This window comes from Syzygium oleosum, unplaced genomic scaffold, assembly GCF_021117445.2.
Source record: "Syzygium oleosum isolate NSW1041296 unplaced genomic scaffold, Sole_v2.1 Sole_v2.07, whole genome shotgun sequence".
Taxonomy (NCBI): Eukaryota; Viridiplantae; Streptophyta; class Magnoliopsida; order Myrtales; family Myrtaceae; genus Syzygium; species Syzygium oleosum.
In genome coordinates, this window is record NW_026607491.1 from 9272796 (window position 1) to 9296380 (window position 23585).

Genomic DNA, 23585 nt, shown 5'->3' on the forward strand with positions numbered 1-23585 from the left:
ATTACGTAAAAGTGGGGGATATGGATGATGCGTGATAGGGAAGAGATTGGGTTTTGGGCCACCGGAGTAAGCTGGGCTGGGCCTGAAAAGAAAGGGCACATTGGGCCGAACCCGGGCACTCCCCAAAACCAAAACCCAAGGCGAAACTCTCGTCCGCCGTATCCGCCGGATTGGCACCGAAAAACCCTAGCTCTCCTTCCCCGGCAGCCAGCCAAATCCCGCTATATATCCCCTCCTAAACCCTCGTTTTCCTTTCCTCTCTAAACCTTCGATCTCTCTCTCTCTCTCTCTCTCTCTCACTCGCGGAAGAGCTTCCTCGCTCCCCTCCTCCCTTCGAACTATAGAAGCTTTCGATGGCCCTTCCTATGGAGTTCTGGGGTAAGCTCTCGCAACTTTTCGAGGGGTTTCTTTTCCAGAGCTAGAGCTTCGTTTCATTTCGCCTCCATTTCGCAGCTGCTCGCGGCGAGCTCCGTGTATTCTTTGCGGCATTTTCTTGTAGTTTTCTGTCATGTTGCTGCTTTTGCTCATGTTGTCCGGACGCTCGTGGATATACTTGCATCTCGGGGCAGTTCGGTGGTGCTGCCCGGCTTTTGCGAGCTCGATCATGTTGAATCGGCTCTCTGGGTCTGCTGATTTATGCACCGTTCTCCGTATATCCACCGTGGGCATTGGGCACGTCCCTTGCCTTTTGCTGGGCACTTGCTGTCATCGCGCTTGCGGCTGTGGAGAGCACTGTTTTTTTTGCTTTTGCCGCCGGCTTTGCGCTCTGTGCTACTCCTCGAAGTTTGATTATGCATTTGTCTAATTTTCCCTCCAAAATAAGGCAGTATGCATGTAGTAGTTATGCAAGGGGTGTTAATTCATTTTGGGTGTGCTTCTTGTTGTTGCATGAGAGTGTGTTTGTGGCTGACCAGTAAATGGTAGTTCTTCTAAGTAGCACTGACACGCAATACGACGCAATACGACACGACACGCCGACACGTCATTTATCAAAAAAATAGAGAATTCCAGCACGTTGGGACACGTTTGTATATTAAATGTATATTTTTATGTTTGTATATTAAATGTATATTTTTATATATGCATGATAAATTATCATTTTTATAATTATTTTCAATCAAATTGATTTGATTTAGATCCACAAATAAATAAATAATAATAAAAAGAGTGTCGGACGAGTGTTGGTGTCCGACACGTGTCCGACGCCGACATGGAGGCCCCTGGAGAGTGTCAATGCTTCCTAGGTTCTTACTGGGTGCACTCTTAGGTACATTCGTTTGATCTTCAATGATCATCTTCTCAAATTCAAACGTTTCCGAAACCGAACAACTGTTTGGATCCTTGTTGTAATAATTCTTTTTTGGACGAAAGTGAGAATAAATGCATGCAGATAATTGGATGAGACTGAGTAGTGGAATAGTTAGCACGCGCTCTCTCTCTCTCTCTCTCTCTCTCTCTCTCTCTCTCTCTCTCTCTCTCTCTCTCTCTCTCTCTCTCTCTCATCTGCTTAGCCATTCTCATGGGTTTAATATGTGTATTATTCTTATTAAATTTCTTTGCTTCCATTTTTGCAGGAGTTGAAGTGAAGGCTGGACAGCCCCTTAAAGTCAATCCTGGCAATGCTAAAATTTTGCATCTTTCTCAGGTATGAAAATATTTCCTCATGGATTTGGACAGTTTAGGTTTCTGTGGGGTTGTCTGTTAAAAGACTCGAATTTGCTTTTCTGCAGGCATCACTTGGCGAATCCAAGAATAGTAAAGGAAATGAATTTGTGCCTCTCCATGTGAAACTTGGTGATCAGAAGCTTGTTTTAGGAACTCTCTCTACGGAGAACTTCCCTCAATTATCATTGGACTTGGTATTTGAGAAAGAGTTTGAACTATCACACAACTGGAAAAGTGGAAGTGTCTACTTTTGTGGATACAAATCTGTTGTACAGGACGAATATCCTTTTGTGTTTTCTGCCGCTCAATCACTGCATTATATTATTTTCTTTCAGTTTCTAGTACCTTCTTTTTTATTTATTCTTATTTTTCTGCAGCTTTCAATGTAGACTCCAACTTAAATATGTTTTTGATGTTATTTTTAACTCATAGCGACCATGATGGCTGGCAGTTTATATATGTAGAAGGCCATATTTATAGCTAAAAGCAACCCTTTTGAGCAAGCTATTTAGATTTCCCAATATATAGTTAGATTTTTAACTCCAGTTACTTAAATGTGCTGGGCCCGTTATGACAATTTTGGGGGGTTGTTTGATATCTACTCTGTCTCTTCCCCCTTATAAGTTGATGCTATGAGGTCATGCTCTGTAGTTATCTCCTTTAGTGTAGGATAGTCAATGAGAATGTGGTACTCATATTAGCTGATGCTTGCATTCCTCTCAAACTTTTGTTTTCTCCTTGACTCGCTGGTTTTCTCCTCAGCACGGATGACTTTTCTGGTGAGTATGATTAACATCTATTATCCTCATCAATGCAATCTACTTATTCATAGTTATGTGGCTGATGTTGCCCAACTGTTTTCTTATATTTAGATTTGGAGAGTGATTCAGAAGAGGAACACCTTCCAATGAGTGCTGTAGAAAATGGTAACTACCTTTTAAGGAATCAGAATTTTAATTCCATCTTGTTACTGTTGAAATTAGATGAGTGCGTAGCATAAACTCATGCAAGTGCAAACTTAATTCAGGAAAGGTTGTGGCACAAGCATCAGCTAAGACTACTGCTGCCAGTGCTAATGCTGGCAAGGCTGAATCATCGGGGAAGCAAAAGGCCAGCATTCCACAACCAATGAAAGTTGACGAGGATGACAGTGATGAGGATGATGAGGACGACGATGACGACGATGACGAATCAGACGAGGAGGTACCTAAATTATCGACCATTCTACATTTGAGAATGTATTTTCTTTGGTGGTCTCCAATTGCTTCTCGTTATTGTCTGAATATAGGATCTGTTTAGATTTCATCTGTACACTTCTATACAATTTGGAGCTGTACATCTTAGGGGTTATTTTTTCATTATAATGAAGCGTTCTTTTTTCCAGAGTACAGTTCTGAGTTTTCTTCAGGAGTAGTGTCCTTGAGCTAGGATAGGTCGTGGAATCAACAATGTTGTTTAATCGGGGAGTTGAGTTCAGGGGATAGGTTTTATTAACATGCAAATATTAGTTAAAAACTCTCAGCATTTTTGAGGAATTTCTAGTTTCTAGGTATTGTCAAACAGATCATCTGTCGACATCTTTTTTACAAATTTTGTTTTCTTATTACAAATTATAATTCAAGACTAGGTTCAATATGTGCATATGGTTTTTTAAACAGGGAGGTGATAGTGAGGCTGATTCAGACGAGGAGGAAGATGATAGTGATGAAGAAGAGACTCCAAAGAAGGTAATGACACGAAGATTTCCGAGATGCTTCACAGGAATGGATTTGACCATTTTGCAAGTCTTATCTCTCATTTACACGATCTCTCTTTTTTCTTTTTCTTTTTCCTGTAGGCTGAAATAGGCAAGAAGAGAGCTGCGGATTCTGCAACTAAAACACCTGTTCCTGCCAAGAAGTCAAAGTTACCTACTCCACAGAAGACAGGTCATTTGGTCTATTCGAATGTGTTGGCACGTTAATTGGTGGAATATTTTTCTGATATTACATTTTTTCGCTGTTTATATATTCCATCTGGTACTATAAGCTATCTATTTATTATGGTAAGGTGCTCTCTTTTGGTGGTTAGTTATGATAAGATGGAGCGAGTTTGATTTAGAATTTCTGTCATCTACATTGTGTATAAAAACCTTGAACCTGCACAAGTACTTCTTTAGGTTTTCCTTAGTTCCTTTACAGTTGATCATCAGTCGCCTAACTGCTTATTTGCATTCATTCAGATGGTAAGAAAGGTGGCCATACAGCAACTCCTCACCCTGCAAAACAGGCTGGGAAGAATCCTGCCAACAGCGCCAACAAGTCGCAGTCCCCTAAATCAGCTGGCCAAGTCTCTTGCAAATCATGCAACAAGTATGCTCTCTCTCTCTCTCTCTGTGCCCTGGAAAGTATTGCTTTATGGGCTGAGTGAGCTCCTGTTTATTCTCTTCGCTGATATTGTGGTTTGAAACAGGACGTTTAATTCAGAAGTCGCTGTTCAGTCTCATTCAAAGGCTAAGCATGGTGGCAAGTAGATTAAAGAACCAAGATAATCATTCGGAAATAGTTGGATGTTTTTTGTTCGTCTCTGTCCCCCAAAAAGTGTTGTTTGAGGTGAATCTTGAGGAGGTTTTGTTGTGAGGGCTCTGTAGGTTTTCATTATATTGTAAGGTCGATGGAGATTTTGGACTGGGATTCTTTATTCTAATCAGTAGTAATTAGTCATTCGGTTGTCACCTTGTCCCTCTTTCCTCCACTCGGTACATTTATATTGTGATGGATTTATGACCCTTGTCTAGTTGTTACTATCTTCTCTTCATCTCAATTTATGCCAAAATCACCGTGGTTGAACTACTTGAACTTGCTTCTTCAGGAATTTGTCAGTATTTTGCTCTTCTAGAAAGGCTGATGATAGTGGGCTGAGGTTAAATGCTGTGAAAACATTCACAATTGTATAGGAGTCTAAATGCTGTTGTCACAGGTGCCCTGTGGTACTGCTATGGCAGTAGCTTGATTACGGCTTCCAGTCAATTTGAGTGCCGATTGAGAAAATCTATGTGGGTTTGGTTCGAAAGAGTAACTATGATTGTAGCTAAAATTCAATCAAAGGGTTCCAGTCATGTTTGTGTCCGAATGCTCGAGGGACCCCTTTGACAGTGAGGTGCTCGTTTTTTCGTGCCATTTTAGCCTTAGACCTAGTGCGAAGATAGGATCGCTAGTTACGGGGATATCGTATTTTAGGAGCTATTTTGACGCCAACATCCTGGAAAATGAAAAGATTAAGTACAAGGAGTGAAACAGAAGTGGAAAGCGGGGACGTGTCTCGTAAGGATCGTTCATATGGCTTTTTCCTAGATCGAAATTCTGTCCCTTTCGAATTGTTACATAGGCAACTTGCTATGCGCATGCTATCTCTGTAGTGTACACAATCCAATTTATAGGATAAAAGTTTACGGGAAAGTGGTAAAGTGCGTCGTTACATAAGAGTGTGTTTACCGTGACGTACAATTTCAGATACTAGGGTCAGATCAGAGGGAGCAGGAGTTCATACAAGAAGGCAGTCAAGTGCACATTCTGTGGTGCAGCGTGACAAAAGGCGATTCCTCTAAGGTTCGACTCCCTAATCTGGAGGAGAAAACGTTCCCCACTCCTCATCATCCTCGCCGCTATACAACTCCCGGTCGTCTCGTCGAAGTCATTCGCTTTCGGAATCTCGAAGCCCAAACACGTTCCTAGTAATTTGGTGAGCTATCATATTGTCCCACCGTGGTCGTCGCTGAAAGGCGGGGCTACGCACCTCTTTTTGGTCGTGCGATCGGACCTATCCTAACAGAGTCGGGCAGAGGATTTTAAGGGCCGAAACATACTTTTGGGGCCTCGAAGAGCCTCGCTGCGCGCGACGCTAGGGGTGGCGTGGCCACTTTACTGAAGTCTGTTTTGATTTAAATAAAATTGCGTGAAAACAGTTGAAAGAAGCGAGCTGGTTTGCCCGAGAGGTTAAGGGGGAAGACTTAAGATCTTCTGCACATAAGTGCGCGTGGGTTCGAACCCCACAGCCAGCATCCTCCTCTTTTCCTTTTTTTTTTTTCCCTGTTTTTTTCCTTCCTTTTTTTTTTCTTTTCTAACCTCTACTTACTGGCAAAATAAATTAAAAAAAATATCGATAGTAGTAGTAATAAACATCCGTCTTTGCCTTTGGCTAATGGGGGCTCACTGCTATAATTTTCTTTTTCTTTTTTTCTTTTTTGGCCAGCATAATTATAAAAATAAATATATTACTTAAAAAACACATGCGTTTGCCGGGAGTCGAACCCGGGTCTATTGCTTGGAAGGCAATTATCCTAACCGTTGGACTACAAACGCCCCGTTGATCGATTCTATTTACATATAGTAATAGATATTTTAATTATCTTGTTTTATTTTCACAGGGCAAGCCAATGTGAAAGTTAGATGGCGAGAGTGACCAATTACTAATCAGGAACCAGAGTTCATGTCATTTACATAAGCTGGTATGAATAGGTCGCTATCCATTTCTATAGAACGTCGTACCGGAATCAACAATCTTATAATTTTTCTGATCACGTCGCAATCTCCAAACCGAATGCGGGTCAGGGACATGAATGAATCCTCTTTGCTTCATCGTATAATCTTTTGGGACTTTAGAGAAGGAAAAAAAAAAAAACGACAAAAGACCCACTTGCTCGTTGGTGTATTTAATTTGATTTTGCAAAGCCAAATAAAAGCCCCCCACGTCTCCTAAAATTTCCAAAACCCCGTGCTCCTCATATCATCGAGTGGAAAAATAAAAATAAATCACATTTCTGTGGTGTATGGTGGGAAAACGATCGTCAGGAGAGATATGGCGACCCCATTTCTCAAGAGAAATTCAATTATATATATATATATATATATAAAGTGAATTTTTGCAATAAACAATGAAGGACAGAAACAAAGACATCACTAATTCCCAAAGACCCAACCGCGGCGGGACAAAAGACAGCAAGTTGTCAGAAGAAGACCCCTCACCCAACTCGTCCTAAATTCTTAAACGAGTTTCCATGCAATTTGCTTCATCTCCCTCATTTCTCTTTGTTTCATTTTGTGTTTACGTCTTGGTCCACCATTTCTCCAGGTACAAAGTCACATGCCATTCGAATTTCTCACCTTCTGATATTTGACGAAGTTTCATTCATTTCAATCGAATTGAGAAGCAGTAATTCTTGCAAACTCATTATGAATTTAAAAAAAAATAGGTGATGGCATATTATGTGTAAGGATTTAGGCTTATTGCGTATATCAATCGGTAAGTTATATTGTCTAAAATTCTGAATGAAAGTAAACATACTTCGGCCAATCTCAATTAAGTCATACAAGAAGCTATTTCAAAACGGTCTGCGGCGACCACATCAATGTAAAAAAAAATAAAAATAAAAATCCCGTGTGCCCTGTTTTTTCTTTTCCAAATTTTTGTCCCCTTTTGCTTATAATTTTCTGCGGAGAGAGACGTTACTTGGAGATGCTTTCCATGTCGTTTCCATAGGAATAAGACTTTGGAGGGACAATGAAAACAAGAACAAGCCACAATTGTTAACTTATTTTAAGCCCCTTGTTTTGACGATTCCTCTTTCCTAGCCACACCTAATCATAACGTGTTCTTTTGGAAGTTTCCCAATCGAAAAATGATTAAGTGGCAGTCATTAATTTACTGTGAGATTAATCGCATGTACTAGATTACAAAAAAATAATTAACAAATAATTAGAAATTGTTGTTGAGTTAATCTTTTCAAGAATTCTTGACTCATGACATGCTTTTACTCTAGTAGTGGTTCAAAAACTGTTATGCTAGCAAAATCCATTCTGAATGGAAAAAAAAAAAGAAAAGAAATCCTCCGAAGACCATTGCAAATGCATCCAAATCGTCCCGTCCATTCTCGCAATAATGTCATGCGGTCTTTAGGAGATGATTAGACCGAAACTCTTCAAGCAAAACAAATAAAATACAAAAAAGGGGGTTTAGTAAAGACAAATGACACTTTCCTTAGAAGGAACCAACCAGCAATGAGAGGCTTCTTTGAGCAACATCATCATCTTGTGAAGGGACAATTCTCATACCATAAAATGTCCATCAATCCTCTGTTTCAGTACCAACATTATGATGACAGAAAGGTGAAAGGGAACAAAAAGGGAGGGGGGCGCTAAAAACCAATCATCCTCACAAATTCTCCAAAGTCAAACAAATCATTGGAATTATCCCAAGCGGAATTTGCAAAGCAGCTTCCAATCATCAGATTTGAGATGGGGAGGAATTTGAGGGGGCTTAGGACGGATGATGATGTTGTGCCTTCATTGCATATGCCCTGGAATAATGATCATCTAAAGTGAACTTTGCTGCAAGCTGCAGGGACATTGGCTTTTGGGACCGCTGATGCACTCATTTAGCTACGAAGCCAGAAAAAAACTAGGCTTCAATCACCCTTTAAAAAAGCAATCCAATTTTGATTGTGATTTGTGTGTATGCGTGGCCATTGTTCTGTGAGTGTAAAAGGTGGATTGCATTGCATCGGAAACTAAAAGAAGCGTATTAAGCAGTATGCGACGGAGGCGAATTTGCAATCACCAAAGCTATCGCATCGCAGCTGCACGAACTTTGCTAGCTCGACCAAAACTACTTGGTCGATTTGAAATGACCTACATTGTATACGATCGGAACCTTTTGAACCTCCAAACAAGCGCAAATAGTATGTAGTACATCGGTAAAGTATCCGAAAAGTTCACAGTTTCACTTTGCTATTACAGCTTGAAAACTCGCATCAACACCAGAGTAGAAATGTGAAGCAATCTCTCTCCCGAACCCTCCCTCTCAGACGACACGGAAACAAAGAAAACAAGGCTGACTATCGAAAAATCGAAGAAAGATACGTACAGCCTATCGAGATAAAACAATCCCATTCCTCTGTCAACTAAAACTAATTAACAAGCTCGTTCTTATTCCCCTACATGACTGAATTGTGTATATAGAAAGAATGCAACATTGGTTTTTGTTCTTTCACCCTTTTGTACCTTCCTGAAAGCTAAAAGTACCCGCCAAAAACAAAGAGCCAACATATATCTGGGATGAAGCATGGCAAGGGACTCTCTGCCACAAACCGTTTGGGACCTTATGATCTGAATAATCAATAACTTAATTGGAGGTTTCTCCTCATAGTTCCACTCATTATAAACTATGCTGTAAAACACAAATGCTGGAAACACACTAAATCTTGGGCCTTTTGCGGTTGGGCCGTTCGATGACCATCGCTTTTGGGTCGTCGATGATGAACTGGCTCGCCACGTCTACACAATTGTCCCGATGTACCCGAATCCCGCGATGAAGAAAGTGATCGTCTGGAGCCACAGGTATACAAAGTAGTTGTTCTTCCCATACAAGAAGTCGAAGCACCCGGTGACGAACAGGAATACTGCAAACCCGAGCTCCAAGAGATGGAGTCTGTAAATGCAAGAGCCAGTGAGCAAAGCAACTTGTGATCGTAAATTCATCGGAATAATGTCGAACCCGATCTTTCTGATGTTAAGCTCGATAATTGTTGCATATAACTTTTATCCCCCTAGAGATTAACTTAATAAGTTTGGATCTACTATCTAGATAAATGGGCTCTGTTGTAGATAGGATTTGGTGGGGTTTGGTAAAGTATTGCCTCTCTTATCTTGTATCATATATCACTATAACAATGAACTAAGATCACATGCAGTTTCCAACTACTCTGAGCAATTCACGTGAATGAATTGCTTGTTCAGCTGACTCCACATGTTGATGCATTAGGAACTGAGAGGATAAGCCAAAAATAATAACAACTTGCCTGTCTCCGATTTTGAAAGTGAATCGAGGCTTCTTCGATTTGTTTTTGGTAGCGTCTCCGAGTTTCTCCGTGACGACCCACTCGTTGGCTCTCCCGGCTTCTAGGAGACCGATGAAGGTGGCCTTGGTCCGGTGCATGGACATCACGTTCTCGAAAAGGATCCAGTAAAACAACAGGTGAATCGACCTGCCCCAATTAGAATAACCAAACCAAATTAGAGTCACGGGCACCAATAAACAGCAGCAACGAATCGGCGAAGATCACCAAAGGGTGTTGAGAACTTAAGCGAGCCCGACCTCGGAGTTCCAACGGAGTTGAGGATGGTGATGACGGAAGGGATGTAAACGGCGCCCCAAATCGGGACGTGGACTTCCGGGATCCAAATGGTGAGGGGAAGCACCACACAGTAGAAGAAGAAGGTGACCATGTGGGCTATGATCTTTCGGACGAAGAAGAAGCTGTATATAACGTACACTTTCTTCCAGAATCTGACTTTCTGCATCAAATCCGAAGAGAAATCAACCAACTAATAAGGCTAAAAAGTCAAGATCAGATGCTCAACTTCATCACATGGGAACTTTCTAATTCCTGGGGATGAATTTGATTCGCTTTTAATCCATGAAAGTCGCTTTATCACGAGAGGTCAAGAAAGTGACAGACCTTGTTCCGGACAATCTCCATCACCATTTTCCTGAACAGATTGGCAGGACCACAGGACCAACGGTGCTGCTGGAAGCGGAAAGCCTTGAAAGTGCTCGGAAGTTCACTTTTCACCTATCCCACAATGACCACCCCCCAATAAAAAATTGCATCTTTGATTAGATAATATCCTCGGTTAATTAAATATAAACATGCGTCGTCAAAAAGAAAAAAAAGCATTAACCTAGAGCAAGAGCTTATAGCATTTCTCTACTAGTTCAACACAGAGAGCAGCAGACATTGCTCCATGCGAGAATCGACATTTATGGCCTGCCAAAAAAAAGGGGCCGCCTTTGCATTCTCGATAGGTACCTGGAGGTCGCCGAGGTAGACAAACTTCCAACCGCGGAGGCTAGCCCTGACAGCGAGGTCCATGTCCTCCACGGTGGTCCGGTCCTTCCACCCACCCGCCTCATTAATGGCACCGATCCTCCACACACCCGCGGTTCCTGCACATGCGCATCGGATTCCCCTTTAGTTAGACCACATTGCCCCCCGCCCCCCCTCAACTTTCACACTCACTCCAACTCTACTACCAATAATGAATTCAACAGCCCAATAGTGACAAAGGGATCAATAACGCCACACGGGTAGAAGTTGGACAGGGAAATCCAATTACAACTAGTAGAAACAGCGAGCAACGGCTAAAGGGTTAAAAGATTGATTCCTTAGCCTTTGGCTTCTAAGAAGAGTTCCATGCTGGGAATGGACATTACATGTTCAGAAGCCATGTGGTTCCAAAGTTTTTCCATGCCGTTCACGGGACATCAGCCTTTTCCCTGACGGGGAAAAAAAGACGAAGAAGACAAATGTTTCAGAACAGGCAGGAGGGCGGAGGGAGGGACTCACCGTTGAAGCCGAAGAAGGCGTGCGTGGCCGACCCCACCTCTTGCTCCACGGTGAAATGGTAGTCCAGCGACATCTCCTGCATCCTTGTCAACAAGCACTCGTCCGAATTCACTGCCAACAAAAATCAACACGACGACACAAATACCCCACCAAACCTCATCAGCACATTGCCAAAAAAAAAATCTTTCGAAATCAATCGCAATTACACATCAACACCCGAAATCGATGGTCGTTATACACATGGGTCAGCGGGGGGTCTGTCTCATTAATGTATCCAAACGTTGGCCATACGGTAACACCCCCGAGAACGACGAACGAGCGACCTAACTCGATTTTTCTCGAAGCTAGCTAAGAAATTCAAAGGATTTAAGCTTCTCACGTCAATATCAATCGAAATGAGGAAATACCCTTTTTTCTAATTCTTGTCCGAACATCAGCACAAACGCACGCACACCACATATACACACACATGCATGCGTGTGCATGACTAAACAGTAAGTACTGGACTGAGGTGCGGTGGAGGGTGGGGGTTGGGGGGGTCAATAATTGGAGGGGACAACATTTGCGATTTTGGCCCCGATTCCCCTGCGTTCGGACAAAAGATGGATCCGACACACATGAGTTGGCCAAAGGAAGAACGCCCCCCTATCATTTGCTGTCCAATGGCAACGGGGACACTCCCTCATCTCGAGAACCACCACGTGCTCCTGTTACCCCAGAGAAAAAAAAACAAAGAAGAAGAAGAAGAAAAATCTCTCGGCCACGTTATCGAAATTTAGCCGTTTGCCATCGCCACGTTCTCGCGCGCCCCTCCCGGTCACGTGACTCCCCCCCGGGCATTATTTCGCCACGTCACCCCGGGAAGGGGAGCCCCCCTTCGTGTTTCTCTCTAGTGTCGGCAGGCGATACGGTGTGGTCCACCTCACCGCGGGGTCCTTACCGTACGACCTCACATGTTCCTATTTTCTTTCCTCCATTTTTCCCATGAAAGAAGAGAAAAAAAGAAGAAAAAGAGAAAAAAAAAAGAAAGAAAGAGAGAAAGAAAAGCTGCTGCGGATGCGGCAAAGGACGTATTTACCCCCACCCCGTTTCGCCATGTTGCTCCGTACTATCCGGCCCGCAAGATTAAAAAAAAGTAAAAGAAAAAGAGAGCATGAAAAATCTCGTTCTATCAAATAATATACACAAGCATGTGTAATTAATTAGCTTAAACAGCGGAATTTCTCGATTGAAGCAAAGAGCAAAGGATCCGGGATTGCTTCTTTTCTTTTCTTCTTTTTTTTTTTCCGGGCGGCGAGAAATCATCATGAAAACAGGCAATGTAATTATTTTTCAGGGGGGGTAAAAAAAGAAAAAATTTCGGACGGTCAATGCACGGGGCGTGCCATTTGACATTTAAAGAAAGACTCGTTCAAAGCAAAGAGGGCGCCCCTCAACTAAATCAAAAACGCTACCTCGAAGCAGCATCCGGAGTGAGTTGAGTTTTAGTCGCTATTGACTTGGCGCTAGCGCAGTGCATTAGGTCGGGGGCTCTGATCGGGTGCGACGCACCGCGACGTACGGTCCCCGCGGTGGCGGTCGGCGGGTCGATCGATCAACCCCCCCTTGCGTGATTGATGGACGGACTTTCCCCCCTTTCTCGTGGGACCCGCGAGAGTGGTCAAATCTTTTGATATATAATAAAAAAATTTAAAATAATATAAAAAGTTACGGAAATTGCATGCGGAGTCACGACCCCCCCCCAAGGGTATAGTGCCAGACGAAAGGCCACCGACACTTCTCAAAACCCCCCTTTTGCGAAAGACCCTTTAAACCCCCCCTTCCCCTTTCGATCCGAAGGCCGGTTCGGACCCGATCCCCCGTTCGGTTCTCGGCCCCGGCTCGAGAGAGAAGTCGAGGGAGATTCGCGAGAAGGTACTTCCGCTCGCGGGCCTTAATTACGAGGTGGAATCGATCGACCGCATGCCCCGAATCTAGTGCTTCGGATTTTAACCTACATGGTCCACAACTACATCATGAAAGTAAACACCAATTTGTTAGGGGTGATTAACCCTTGAATTGATGATTCGTGGTCTAAGGATGATTTTTGTTTTTGCCCTCTTCGGCTTGGCCACATAACTATCCTATTCCTTACTGGAATCTGCGCTACAGTCTCTGACAAATTAGCTGTGGGCCCACCACGCCACATGACTGAACTCCCCCCCGGAAGCAGCGTACTAAAATAAAAAAAAATAAAAAAATTTATGAAAAAAAACAAAAAAACCGAACCCACCCCCGCTAATTAATGCGAAAATCAACCGGACAAATTAACACGGCGCATAGCAATTAAATTTCGCGTGCATTGCGGGAAGAGGTTCGGGGGGAGCTTACCGAACCTCCAGCGAGCCTGAACCAGGGCGAGGTCCGGGGTGCGGAGGAAGTACGGGATGGCGCGCTTGAGGAAGTCGGGCTCGGGCCGGAAGTCGGCGTCGAAGATGGCCACGAACTCGCAGTGCTTCACGTAGCTCCGCTTGAGCCCTTCCTTGAGCGCCCCGGCCTTGTACCCGCCCCGCGTCTCCCTGATCTGGTACACTATGTTGACCCCTTTGCTCGCCCATCTCTGGCACTCCAGCTCCACCATTTGCTGCGCCGAAGAAACGAACACAAAAGTCAGATAATAAATGGCGTGTCGATGATGCAGGGAGACAGTGTCGAATTGATGTCAGAAGCGCACATGAGAAAAATCAATTGATTTCGACAAGAATTCAGTAGCGGTGGTACTAGTGCTGTGGCGTTGCCGGGAAAATTGACTGTTCTGATGGCAATTATCGAGATGCGGGATTGAAACAGGGAAGTGGGTACAGAGGATGTTGTTTCGAAAGCAAAGGCGCAATCGGCGACTGGAAAAACAGACGAAGAAGGCGGATTTTTACCTTGATTACGGGATCGGTGGAGTCGTCGAGGACTTGGATCACGAGGCGGTCTGCCGGCCAGGACAGCCCGCACGCCGCCCCGATCGAAATCTTGTACACCTGTTCGAGCATTTCACACAAAGCACCCATGAGCCTCCTGTTCTTGGGAGTTGCAATGCAGTGGTTACCGCTAAATCTAGAGGCGGGGTTACCTCTTTCTCGTTGTACATTGGGATTTGGACGAGGACGATGGGGAAGTTGGAGCCGCCGGATTCGAGGTCCTCCTCGATGGGCTGCCAATTGTAGCGCTTGGCCGGCTTCTGCCAGAAGAGCTTGACGAGGACGATGACGATGCCCATGTAGACCCTCTCCATGAAGAGCATGAGCGCCATCGCGAGGCACACGTAGACCGAGAGCCGCAGCACCGGGACGATCAGCGGCGCCTTGATCAGCTCCCACACCATCCCCAGCTGGCCCGCGATGTCCTCCCGGGACATCGCGAACGAGTTCGGGATCAGGTCCTTGGCCGAGATTTGCGCCATTCCGGGACACAGAGAACCCAAGACTCTGTTTTTGACCTGCTCTGTTTTTCCGAAGCAGAGCACCGAGTGTGAGAGAAAAAGGCGAAAACAGGGGATGTTATATAGGATGGAAAGTGGGGGTCGGACTAGGGAAGTTCCCGAGATGGTAAGGTGATTTGGGGTGTTCTTAACTAGGTCAAAGCTGGCATCCTGGGAAGCGAGCGACGGAGATGGTAAATGCGCAAACTAGATCTCACTCGTCTCCCTCCCACTCTCTCTCTCTCTCTCTCTTGAGCAGATAAGGCAAGTACAGAGGAAATGCCCTCTGTTCTCCAAGTTCTCACTTCCCTCTTTTAGTTTTTACCTTTCAAAGACCTCCTCCTCCTTCTCCAGTCTCTCTCGCTCTCTCTCTCTGAGTTTGTGCAGACGAATGCTCCTGTTCTTCTCTTCGGCTAGAGTGAAGCCAGAAAGGGAAGGAACAGAGGCATTGCACTGGAGAGAGAGAGAGACAGTGAGAGTTGATGTGAGAGAGAGAGAGAGGAGCAATAGACAGGCGGAGAACAGGGGGGGGGGGTCTTTTATAGTAATATGTTCGCTTCCTATTCATTAACTTTCCAACTTCATTAATTTATCTATTGGCTTTTTTTTTCCCCTTTATGGCGAGAACTACTTATTTTCCGATTTATCTTTTGCCGGAGGTCGCTAAATATATATATAAATAAATAATAAACCGTGCGAATAAAATTATAAGAAAGTGCGAGAGGCGTTTCGGTAATTTTTCCGTAATTTGAGTAGACGGGCATGTAGACAGAGAAAACATGCGTATTCATTGGTACCCCTGCATGGGACACAAATGGCCCGGCGGGTCCCCCCCCCCCCCGGCGCGACGTGGCGTCTCCTGATTGGGCGGTGAGGAGCCGGTAGGGGACCGACCGTCTCTGAGAAACGGTTAAGCTTTCGGGAATTGAAGGGAGGGAAAGAAGGGAGATGTTCTGCACTTTTTGGCAGTTTTTTCCCTGCCATGGGCCTGAAATCCGCCGGAGAGAGGACCCTTGTCCGAAGAGATTATTAATCGCTCCAACAAAAAGTGATGGCTGACGAATGCAGCGCTAGTTATTAACCGGGGGGGTGGCGCAGTAACCGTCTTGACCAGACCCGATATCGGGTCGGGATATCCGACCGAAAGGCTCAAAACGGGCGGACAAGGCGAAGAGAACTCGCGTGGATATGAAGTGGGGCGGGATTACGTTCTGTACCCGGAAAAAGAGAATGGCGTCTTAAGATCGAATGTCGTCGTCTCTCCTGGACAGGGGAGTGCTTTATCGAAGCCATTTTGTGGTTCGGAGTCGATTTCGTGATTTGCCGTATGTGAATCACACCACGGCGGATCGAGATTCGATTGTTCGAGGCGTGGGTCGAGACACATTCTTTTCCTATCATCATAAGCGCTCGACGGAACGAACAAGTGCGAGTTTGGATAGGCCGAAGGGCACTGGATCGACGTGGCATCTGATGTCCAAATCCAAACTGTTTTTGTAGTGTTGAATGAGAGTTCCAATTTGCAGTTCAATCCCGGAGGAATTGAGGGCAAGCATCGAGGCGCCATCGAGCGCGGATTTGGCGCCCCGAAAACGACCGTATCTAAGCATGAAGCATCCACTTAAGGACAAAGATACGCATCCGATTGTTCAAAATTAAACGATTCTTAAAAACAATTAAAAGACGGAAGAAATTAATGGAATGTTCAATCGGATTTGGACTAAAAGTTTTGTGTATAATCCAAGCGAAAAAGAGGCCGAGAAGGGGATGTCCTTCTGCCACATTCAATCGCTCCGCATGTGGTGCCACTCGACGAGGTATGATGACGGTTCAATTAGCTAGGTCAAACACTCGATCTAATTTTCCATCCCAACCACTCCAACTTTGTCAATACTTGGGGTCAACAAATTAGATGCCGCCATCCCCCATGCAACGTGGAAAGATTAAAGTAAAGTAATTAGGACCCTTAATCAAAGATTACTGGTCGTGTTTTGTCGCATGAAACTTATCGTGTTAGTTGCGAAAGGGACGAGGGCCATGGCTCGTAGGAAAGACAGATAGACCCCACAACCGTAGTTTACGAAATTCTCATCATGTTTTAGAAATGGGTTGTCTTAGTCAGGGTACAATTTCCTAGCTTTAGAACTCAAGTACAAAAGTGAAGCGGTTCGATGCATCATTCTTCTCGAACCGAACCGTTTTTTATTCGAAATTAGACACTGAACATACATGTTTCGGGTCGGTAATTCGCCGTACGCAGCGCCCGCGATAAAACCATATAGAGCCCGCATAAAATCGGATCGGTAAAAGAAAATCCTCGATTTGATATGAGAACATTTAGATAGATGAGTTCAAGCCAACACAATTGACTCGAGTATCTAATGCATGTGACGGGATGGTTTGTGTGCATTTATGAAGATTAATCGAGCTGAATATTTCGATATCCTGTTTTATTAGCAAAACAATTCCAGCGTGCAATTCTGTGCCTTACGACGTAAATCGCCTTTAATTAACCCATGATGTAAAATCGAAATTCAGATATTATCATTTTCTCAGGAATGGAATTGAGATCTAGGGTTGACTGGGATATCAAAATGGTAGTAGAGACTTTGTTAATGTTGTCAAAAAAGCAGTTGGCATTTCACTTTTCCCTTGCCGCCCGGCTTTTATCTTTGTCCACGCAAATAATTTATGTGTAATATAATATGATCTTCAAATCTAGGCTACTATACTAGCTACACTATGTTTAAATAAGTCCAGTCGATCAGATCACAACTTGACAAGTAGGAAGGGCATATGCAAAGTACCCCAATTTCCAAACTTGATTAGTTGTTCCAATTTTGTTAATGTAATTTATGAAATATATATGTGTGTGTGTGCGCGTGTGTGAATGTATAAGGTGCACCAACTTCAAGATCTTCCTTCCTTGTTTTTGCCCTAGAAGTAATGTCAAAGTTCATTTAATGCTCTGAAAACAAATTCGTATTATATCCCGACTGAGTTATATAATATACAGACCAAATATAGTATTTTTTTTTAGGCTTTTGCCTTCGATTTGTATACCAATTAACGAAACACCCAGCTTCGTGTTTCTGACTTTCTTTTGACTCTCGAAAGCACAATAGCCCGTAAGTCCCGTTGATTTCAAGGTGGATCGAGATGGGACCAATCAACAACCCACCAGTCCAAATAAGATCTGCAATCTGTGGCCAAATCGACACTCCAAAGAAGCAAGCATTCCAAGCAGTTCCGAGTCCCCGACCCACAAATCCTCCACGTCGGCGTGCCCACGTAGGACGGCCGGCGGTGACCAGGCGTCACGTCATCAATTCCGGGCGGCAATTGGCCCGGGAGAACTACATCGGACTACAGATTTAGGACCGGTTGGGTGTTTATCCCCGCTTGTGCACGTCCCCCCGCAGATGATCTCTGCGTGATTTATGGGGGGGAATGTATAAACGTCTGAGGGCGACGGAAAGTGAGCTTTCGGAGTAAAGGCAACGTCCACTGATTTCTGGATTAGATTACGGTGCAATTTGTACGTTGTCTTTAATGATCTTTGTACTGTAACTATGTCGTGATTCACGAAATGGGGAATTCGGAAGAGAGATATGGTCTCGGCATAGAGCCCTGCGTCAAAGTAAGTGCTTTCGAGATTTTTCCCCTTCTCTTTCTCGTTGATGGCTGTGAAAGTGATCGACACTTTACCGAATTCATAACCAAAACCCTACCTATTCCCCGCCTTTGACAATAACTATAAGTTTTTTAACTTCACATGCTGAAAATTTTCGTAGTATACTTTTAAAATTGGATGATTGCAGATTAACATTCAATTGACAGACTGAAAAAATGTAGAGTAATAAGTCGTTCAGTTCAAGCATGAGGTAGAATTACGGAACACTTCGTAAACTTGGATATACAATGTGAACAAAAGATAGATAGAGAAGAACCCTAAAAATGACAAGACTTCGTACACAGAAAAGGCATCGGCTCGCGCGGGATTAGCTTTAGGACTCGCCCTTTTGGTACGAGATCTTGCTCGATGGCAATCTTTAGGTAGTAACGCGGAAGGTACTGAAAAAGAAATATTAGGAGTCTTCCGAGCAAGAAATATTAGGAGTCTTCCGAGCAAGTGCGTATAAAAGAATCAATGCGTTCCTAATGTGGGGATTATCTTTTTTTTTATCTGTCCTATCTTTAACTCTCCTCACTCTCTGGTTGTTGTTCTGTCTTTTGTAGAGCATGAGAATCGAATCTTGCACCTGTAATACTAGCATCTCCAACCCCTTCCCTCAGTCTCTTTAGCAATAGGACCGCATACCCATTGATAATGCGAAGATATTCACAAGCAAGCAAATTCGGGGAAGTTTCTAAAAGAGAAACCCAAGTCACTGTACATGCGCCGCAAGATTCCAAATGAAATAACCAAAGATCTAATACCACACAATAACCCCTTGAAAAAAAGGGTACAAACATCCATCGCTAGAAATACAGTGTGTAAGAAAAGAACAGCACTGCATCTTCCTTCAAAGAGCTGCATGTTACCCCCATGTTCTTGACAGAACGTTCTGAGGTAACAACTGTCTCTTATTGTTTTTAATCTTCACTTACAAAATATAATTAATCCAGACATGAAAGGCCAAAGAGCAAGGCGTAACAACGCTGTTAAACTAATTGGTGTCCTTAATACCTGCTGTCTACGGGTTTTAGGACTATAGCTATAATTAAAGCAGGAACTTGGTTTGCTTAATCATCAAAGGACCTCTTAAAGTAGTTTAATATTACATTGTTTATTCTGCAAAAGATATAGAACCAATTACATCACGCAGCAGACACTGCTTTAGTACTTAACTTGGAGTGAATTCTCAGTCGCAAGAATAATGAGAACATCTTCCTAATGATTGACCTGATGCAAGGATTAATCTAAAGTTATAGAACAATCTGTATGAATTTAGCATACATGGTGGGTATCAAGATTCAGCAAAAGGGTCCAAAGTGCCCTAGGCTAATGGGAAGTAGTCGAAATCAATCACGAGAAGAATGTGCACAAAAGCATAGACATAATGCAGAATAATAGAGAAAAGATAATGAAAAAGAGGTGGAAAAAAAGAAAAAGAAAGTTTCTGGACACCATGACCTACCACTTCTTGATTCTGGCGTTCATCTTTGCAGCCAATACCCTACCTTATGTTGTCCTCTTCGCCTCTTTGTTTTCTTTTCTTTTGTAGGCAGTATGTATACATAATAATGTTGAGTGAATAGACAGTAATGTTTTTAACTTAATTAAGGGTAACATTTATTTTTCTTCCTCCTAAGTTAGAAAAAAAGGGCAAGTTGGCAAAGACTTTTGGAGCCCAAAAGAAAAACTAATCTTGGTCATGTGAGTTTCAAGAACAGATGAATTAAGATAATGCATTGCGTTTGCTTGTACACAAAACCCTAGCAATGCACAAAGTCCATAGAAAGAAAAAGAAAAGAAAAAAAATCAATGGTGAAGCTTCTTTTCCCAATCAAACTGATCATGTCCTCATATGACAACTTTCTCTCTCAACCGACAGTCCTCTCCCAACTACATACGCTTGCTTTGGTCGATCGATCATGCTTTGGATTCCTTGTGATTTCTGTCCTTTCTCTAGTGCCTTTAGTCGCCATAAATATCATGGAAAAATGAAGAAAAACTCCCTTTTTTCCCCACTTTGGATTTCTAAAACAGAATTGAAGTAATGGAATAATATTATTGAATCATCCGAACTACTTTTGTATCTCTTCTTTAGTTCCTATCGACAAATTAGCAAATGATTTTGCATTCTTTTTGAGTTTATTGATGATGGGGATAGTTTTTCCATTTTAAGTCAGATCAGATCAAAGAACAAAAGAGAGAGAATTGAATGAGCAACAACAATTAACGGGCGTGTTGTTGACTAACACATGGAGACAAAAATTTAGGGCACTGATTAAGAAATGAAAAATAATGCAAATCTGATGGTTACCCTTGATCTAACCAATTTATATAAATAATTTCGGGCCAAAACCAACCTATATATATTGGTACGGCAGTTGAATGCCATAGTGATTGTTCTAATTAATAATTAGGATGCTGAACCCTATAACACAAGTGTCGGTAGTCCTACGTGGAGGGTAGTCGAAATTATTCTTTTTCCAGCTGTGCATCTGCGATTGTACCAAACTGTGCCAAGTAGAATCAGCATATTCTTTCTCATCTCTCTAAGATTTTGACGTTTATTGAGCGAGTGGAGTGTCCTGTGGGGATGAGTTTGGCTATACTTTAGCTTTTAACATTTTGCATCCAAGCAAAGGAACTTCACTCAAAAAGAGTTTTCATTGGAAGCAAGCAGTGTTTTGATTAATCACATTGTAATGAAATCGTTAAAGCAACATCAGGAATGAGAGAAGATGAAAATGAAATTACTCAGAAACTAGAGTGAAGTATGTAGATAGGCGGCGCAAGCCAGCCGCGTCGATGTCGGTCTCACTAGAAGCTAGGCGACGCGATGCTGGAGTCACTCAACCACCTACAAGATCTAGGCCGGCGCTGTTGATCCAACCAGATCTAACAAGGTCAATTGCTCGTCATTGTCGCTTGCTCGTTGGGGTTGCTTGCTCATCAGGGTCGCGCTGCGAAATTTGAAACGTCAAGGGTCTCGCGGCGCAGTAACATTTCACAATCGAGTCGCCACTAAGGTTGTTGACCCAAGCTAGATCTGATAGGGTCTGGAGAAGCACAAGCCCACCCGAAATCTCATCGGGATTGCCAGACCCCTCGGCCAAATCTCGCCGGCGTCACACTAGCCCCGACAGAGCTTCTCTGGCGTCCTCAACAACCCTCGATTGACCCCCATTCTTCACGTCTTATGGCCCGCGATACATAGCCAATGTGAAAAATACCTCCCAGTCAAGACTTAGCCATCAGTTTTTCAACATAAAGCCACACATTTTCTTTTCCTCCCAAGTAGATAAATACCTTGAGAGGGGAAAGCTTACAATCCTTTCCAAAATCATGGAGGCAAATTCATGCTTTTTCCACAACTAACCAAAGAAAATATGACATTAAATATAACTATCGAAAAGTTCGATTGCAGCGTGCGAACATGTTTGAGCAGGTTCTAGATTATGTTCCTAATAATTGATAAATAAAGATACTACATCTAGGTGCCATCATGCGTGCATGAATCACATCTTATTTTTCTCGTTTTTTTTCCACTGATTTTTCTCCTTCGACCTGCGAAATCATGATGCAGCCAATCCACATTTTGAGCTGTTGAGACAAAAGGACGTTTTGAATGTGGACAAGTCAATTAGGGCATAATTCAAATCTAGGTGCCGATTTGTCAATATTGCAATTATTTGGTATACTATATATATGCTAGTGATCATATTATCATATTGTGGTACTGATGTGACTATGAATATTTTTTGGAGTCAATCGCAAGGTGGTGTTCAAACATCACATTTATAATCTCTCTGGTTTAATAGAATAAGCGAATAAGTTATGTCACTTTAAAAAAAAAATTGATGATGCTTGATGCAATAGATTCACAATTAACAAGCTAACAACCCCCTCATTTGGAACTTCTGTGTTCAAGGTTGACAGCATACTCATACTGCAACATGAGTGTAAGGCTTCTCTTGGATCCTTGGTGTTTGGTTAAGGTTTAACCTCACCAAAGAAATGAAGCTCTCGCTCCTACAAGGACCCCCACGGCTTGTCTCCATCCTGCGGGGCAAACTCCACATATGCATTTTTTATTTTAACGCACCGGTGCCTGCACGGCTCGCACTCCCAATTCCGAATATATCTTTGTCTTTTCCAGAGAGAAAGAATACCCACTAGTGTTTTACATCCTGTTGATTTCGAGATTTGAACGAGAACCGAGATAAAGCCTTTTAAGGACTTATTTAAGTCTAACCCTCTTATTTCGTGGAAGGGGGAAAAATGTTTGACAGATTATGAAACAAGAATACAAGATTGATAATATCTTTTAGGGCTTGTGGGTGGGTGAGAGAGAGAGAGAGAGAGAGAGAGAGAGAGGGAGAGATGCTATCTTCCTCCTTTTAGAGACCTACAAGAGATGTCATGGACAGTATATGTCCATGCTGTCTAACAAATGGACCAATCAAAGCTGTGACTGCAATTCACGCTCTAAAACTAGTGTTAAAGTCCGCTACCACAAGGGCAACGTGTGCACCGACACTCGCACCAGACCACTGAGCTGATGTTCTCTTCCGCCAACTGGAGGGAAAAACAATTGACAAAAAGTGGCACAAGCCAAGGAAAGCACCAAGCTCAAGGGTACAAAACAAAGCTAGTAAGATTTGATAAAATCCCAAAGGCTTGTTCAACTTTGCACAATTGGATCAATTGTGAGTGGAATCGTCAACATCCACAGAATTCCAGAAAATTATGTAGGTTATGATACGTTCATTGTCTTCTAACACAAGTATCGTCAATCTCATGTCAAGTGGGGGAAACTCGATTCCCTTAATTGATTTGTCTGTGCAATGATGAAAAACCGAGTATGCTTTCGGAGATTTTTGTTTAACCGGGCGACAAACTTATGAAGTCAATCTCATTGATATCTTTACAATGTATATATAGATATCCTATGCCTTTACTACGCTACTACAGTATGCCATTGGACCGAGGAGGCAAACCACTCCCGGAGCTCAAAAGGAAGCGCTCCTGATTACTGACATTTTCTGCATCTTTTTTCCTTCCTCAAGCTTCCTATACTTGTCCTTTTTACCCAAAAGAAGCCTGCTTCTGCCGACACTCCCACCTTACGTTGTCTCAAAACAATATGAAAATCAATGCTCGACGAAGGAGTCTTTAACCCTTAATTTATGGTGTGCCCACATGCAAATTGCTTTCTAAAGATTACATATATTACGCTATTTGTCAATCTGCTGACGTCGTCTCGCCACAAACCCCGCTCGTAAACCTTGCAAAAACCATGATTATATGGGCCATATAGATCCCCCTTTGAGTCTTTTGACGTTGTATAATGTATTTTGTCCTCTAAAATATGCATTTTCTGGGTATATGGTCGCAAGAGCTTGACTTGTTTC

General features: G+C 43.0%; 2 protein-coding genes and 2 non-coding genes across 4 annotated transcripts; 2 read left to right on the forward strand and 2 right to left on the reverse strand.

The window, feature by feature from the left end:
• Positions 1-286: 286 nt before the first annotated feature.
• Positions 287-4545, forward strand: LOC115673715 (histone deacetylase HDT1-like). The gene is made up of 10 exons (XM_056313510.1): positions 287-378; positions 1575-1645; positions 1731-1957; positions 2428-2444; positions 2538-2591; positions 2693-2868; positions 3324-3392; positions 3503-3593; positions 3887-4016; positions 4117-4545. Exons 1-10 carry the CDS (start codon positions 354-356, stop codon positions 4175-4177), a joined length of 921 nt encoding a protein of 306 aa, XP_056169485.1. The 5' UTR covers positions 287-353; the 3' UTR covers positions 4178-4545.
• Positions 4546-5621: 1076 nt separating this feature from the next.
• TRNAL-UAA (transfer RNA leucine (anticodon UAA)) lies at positions 5622-5704 on the forward strand. The gene has a single exon. It is a non-coding gene; the product is annotated as a tRNA-Leu (tRNA).
• Positions 5705-5933: 229 nt separating this feature from the next.
• On the reverse strand, positions 5934-6005 carry TRNAG-UCC (transfer RNA glycine (anticodon UCC)). The gene has a single exon. It is a non-coding gene; the product is annotated as a tRNA-Gly (tRNA).
• A 2568-nt stretch (positions 6006-8573) lies between these two features.
• LOC115675380 (glucomannan 4-beta-mannosyltransferase 2) lies at positions 8574-15006 on the reverse strand. Its single transcript, XM_030598009.2, has 9 exons — positions 14151-15006; positions 13960-14058; positions 13418-13670; positions 11048-11158; positions 10511-10647; positions 10160-10273; positions 9796-9995; positions 9500-9685; positions 8574-9129 (listed from the first exon to the last, which is right to left on the reverse strand). The coding sequence occupies exons 1-9, from the start codon at positions 14478-14480 to the stop codon at positions 8976-8978; spliced, it is 1584 nt and encodes a 527-aa protein (XP_030453869.1). The 5' UTR covers positions 14481-15006; the 3' UTR covers positions 8574-8975.
• Positions 15007-23585: the final 8579 nt, after the last annotated feature.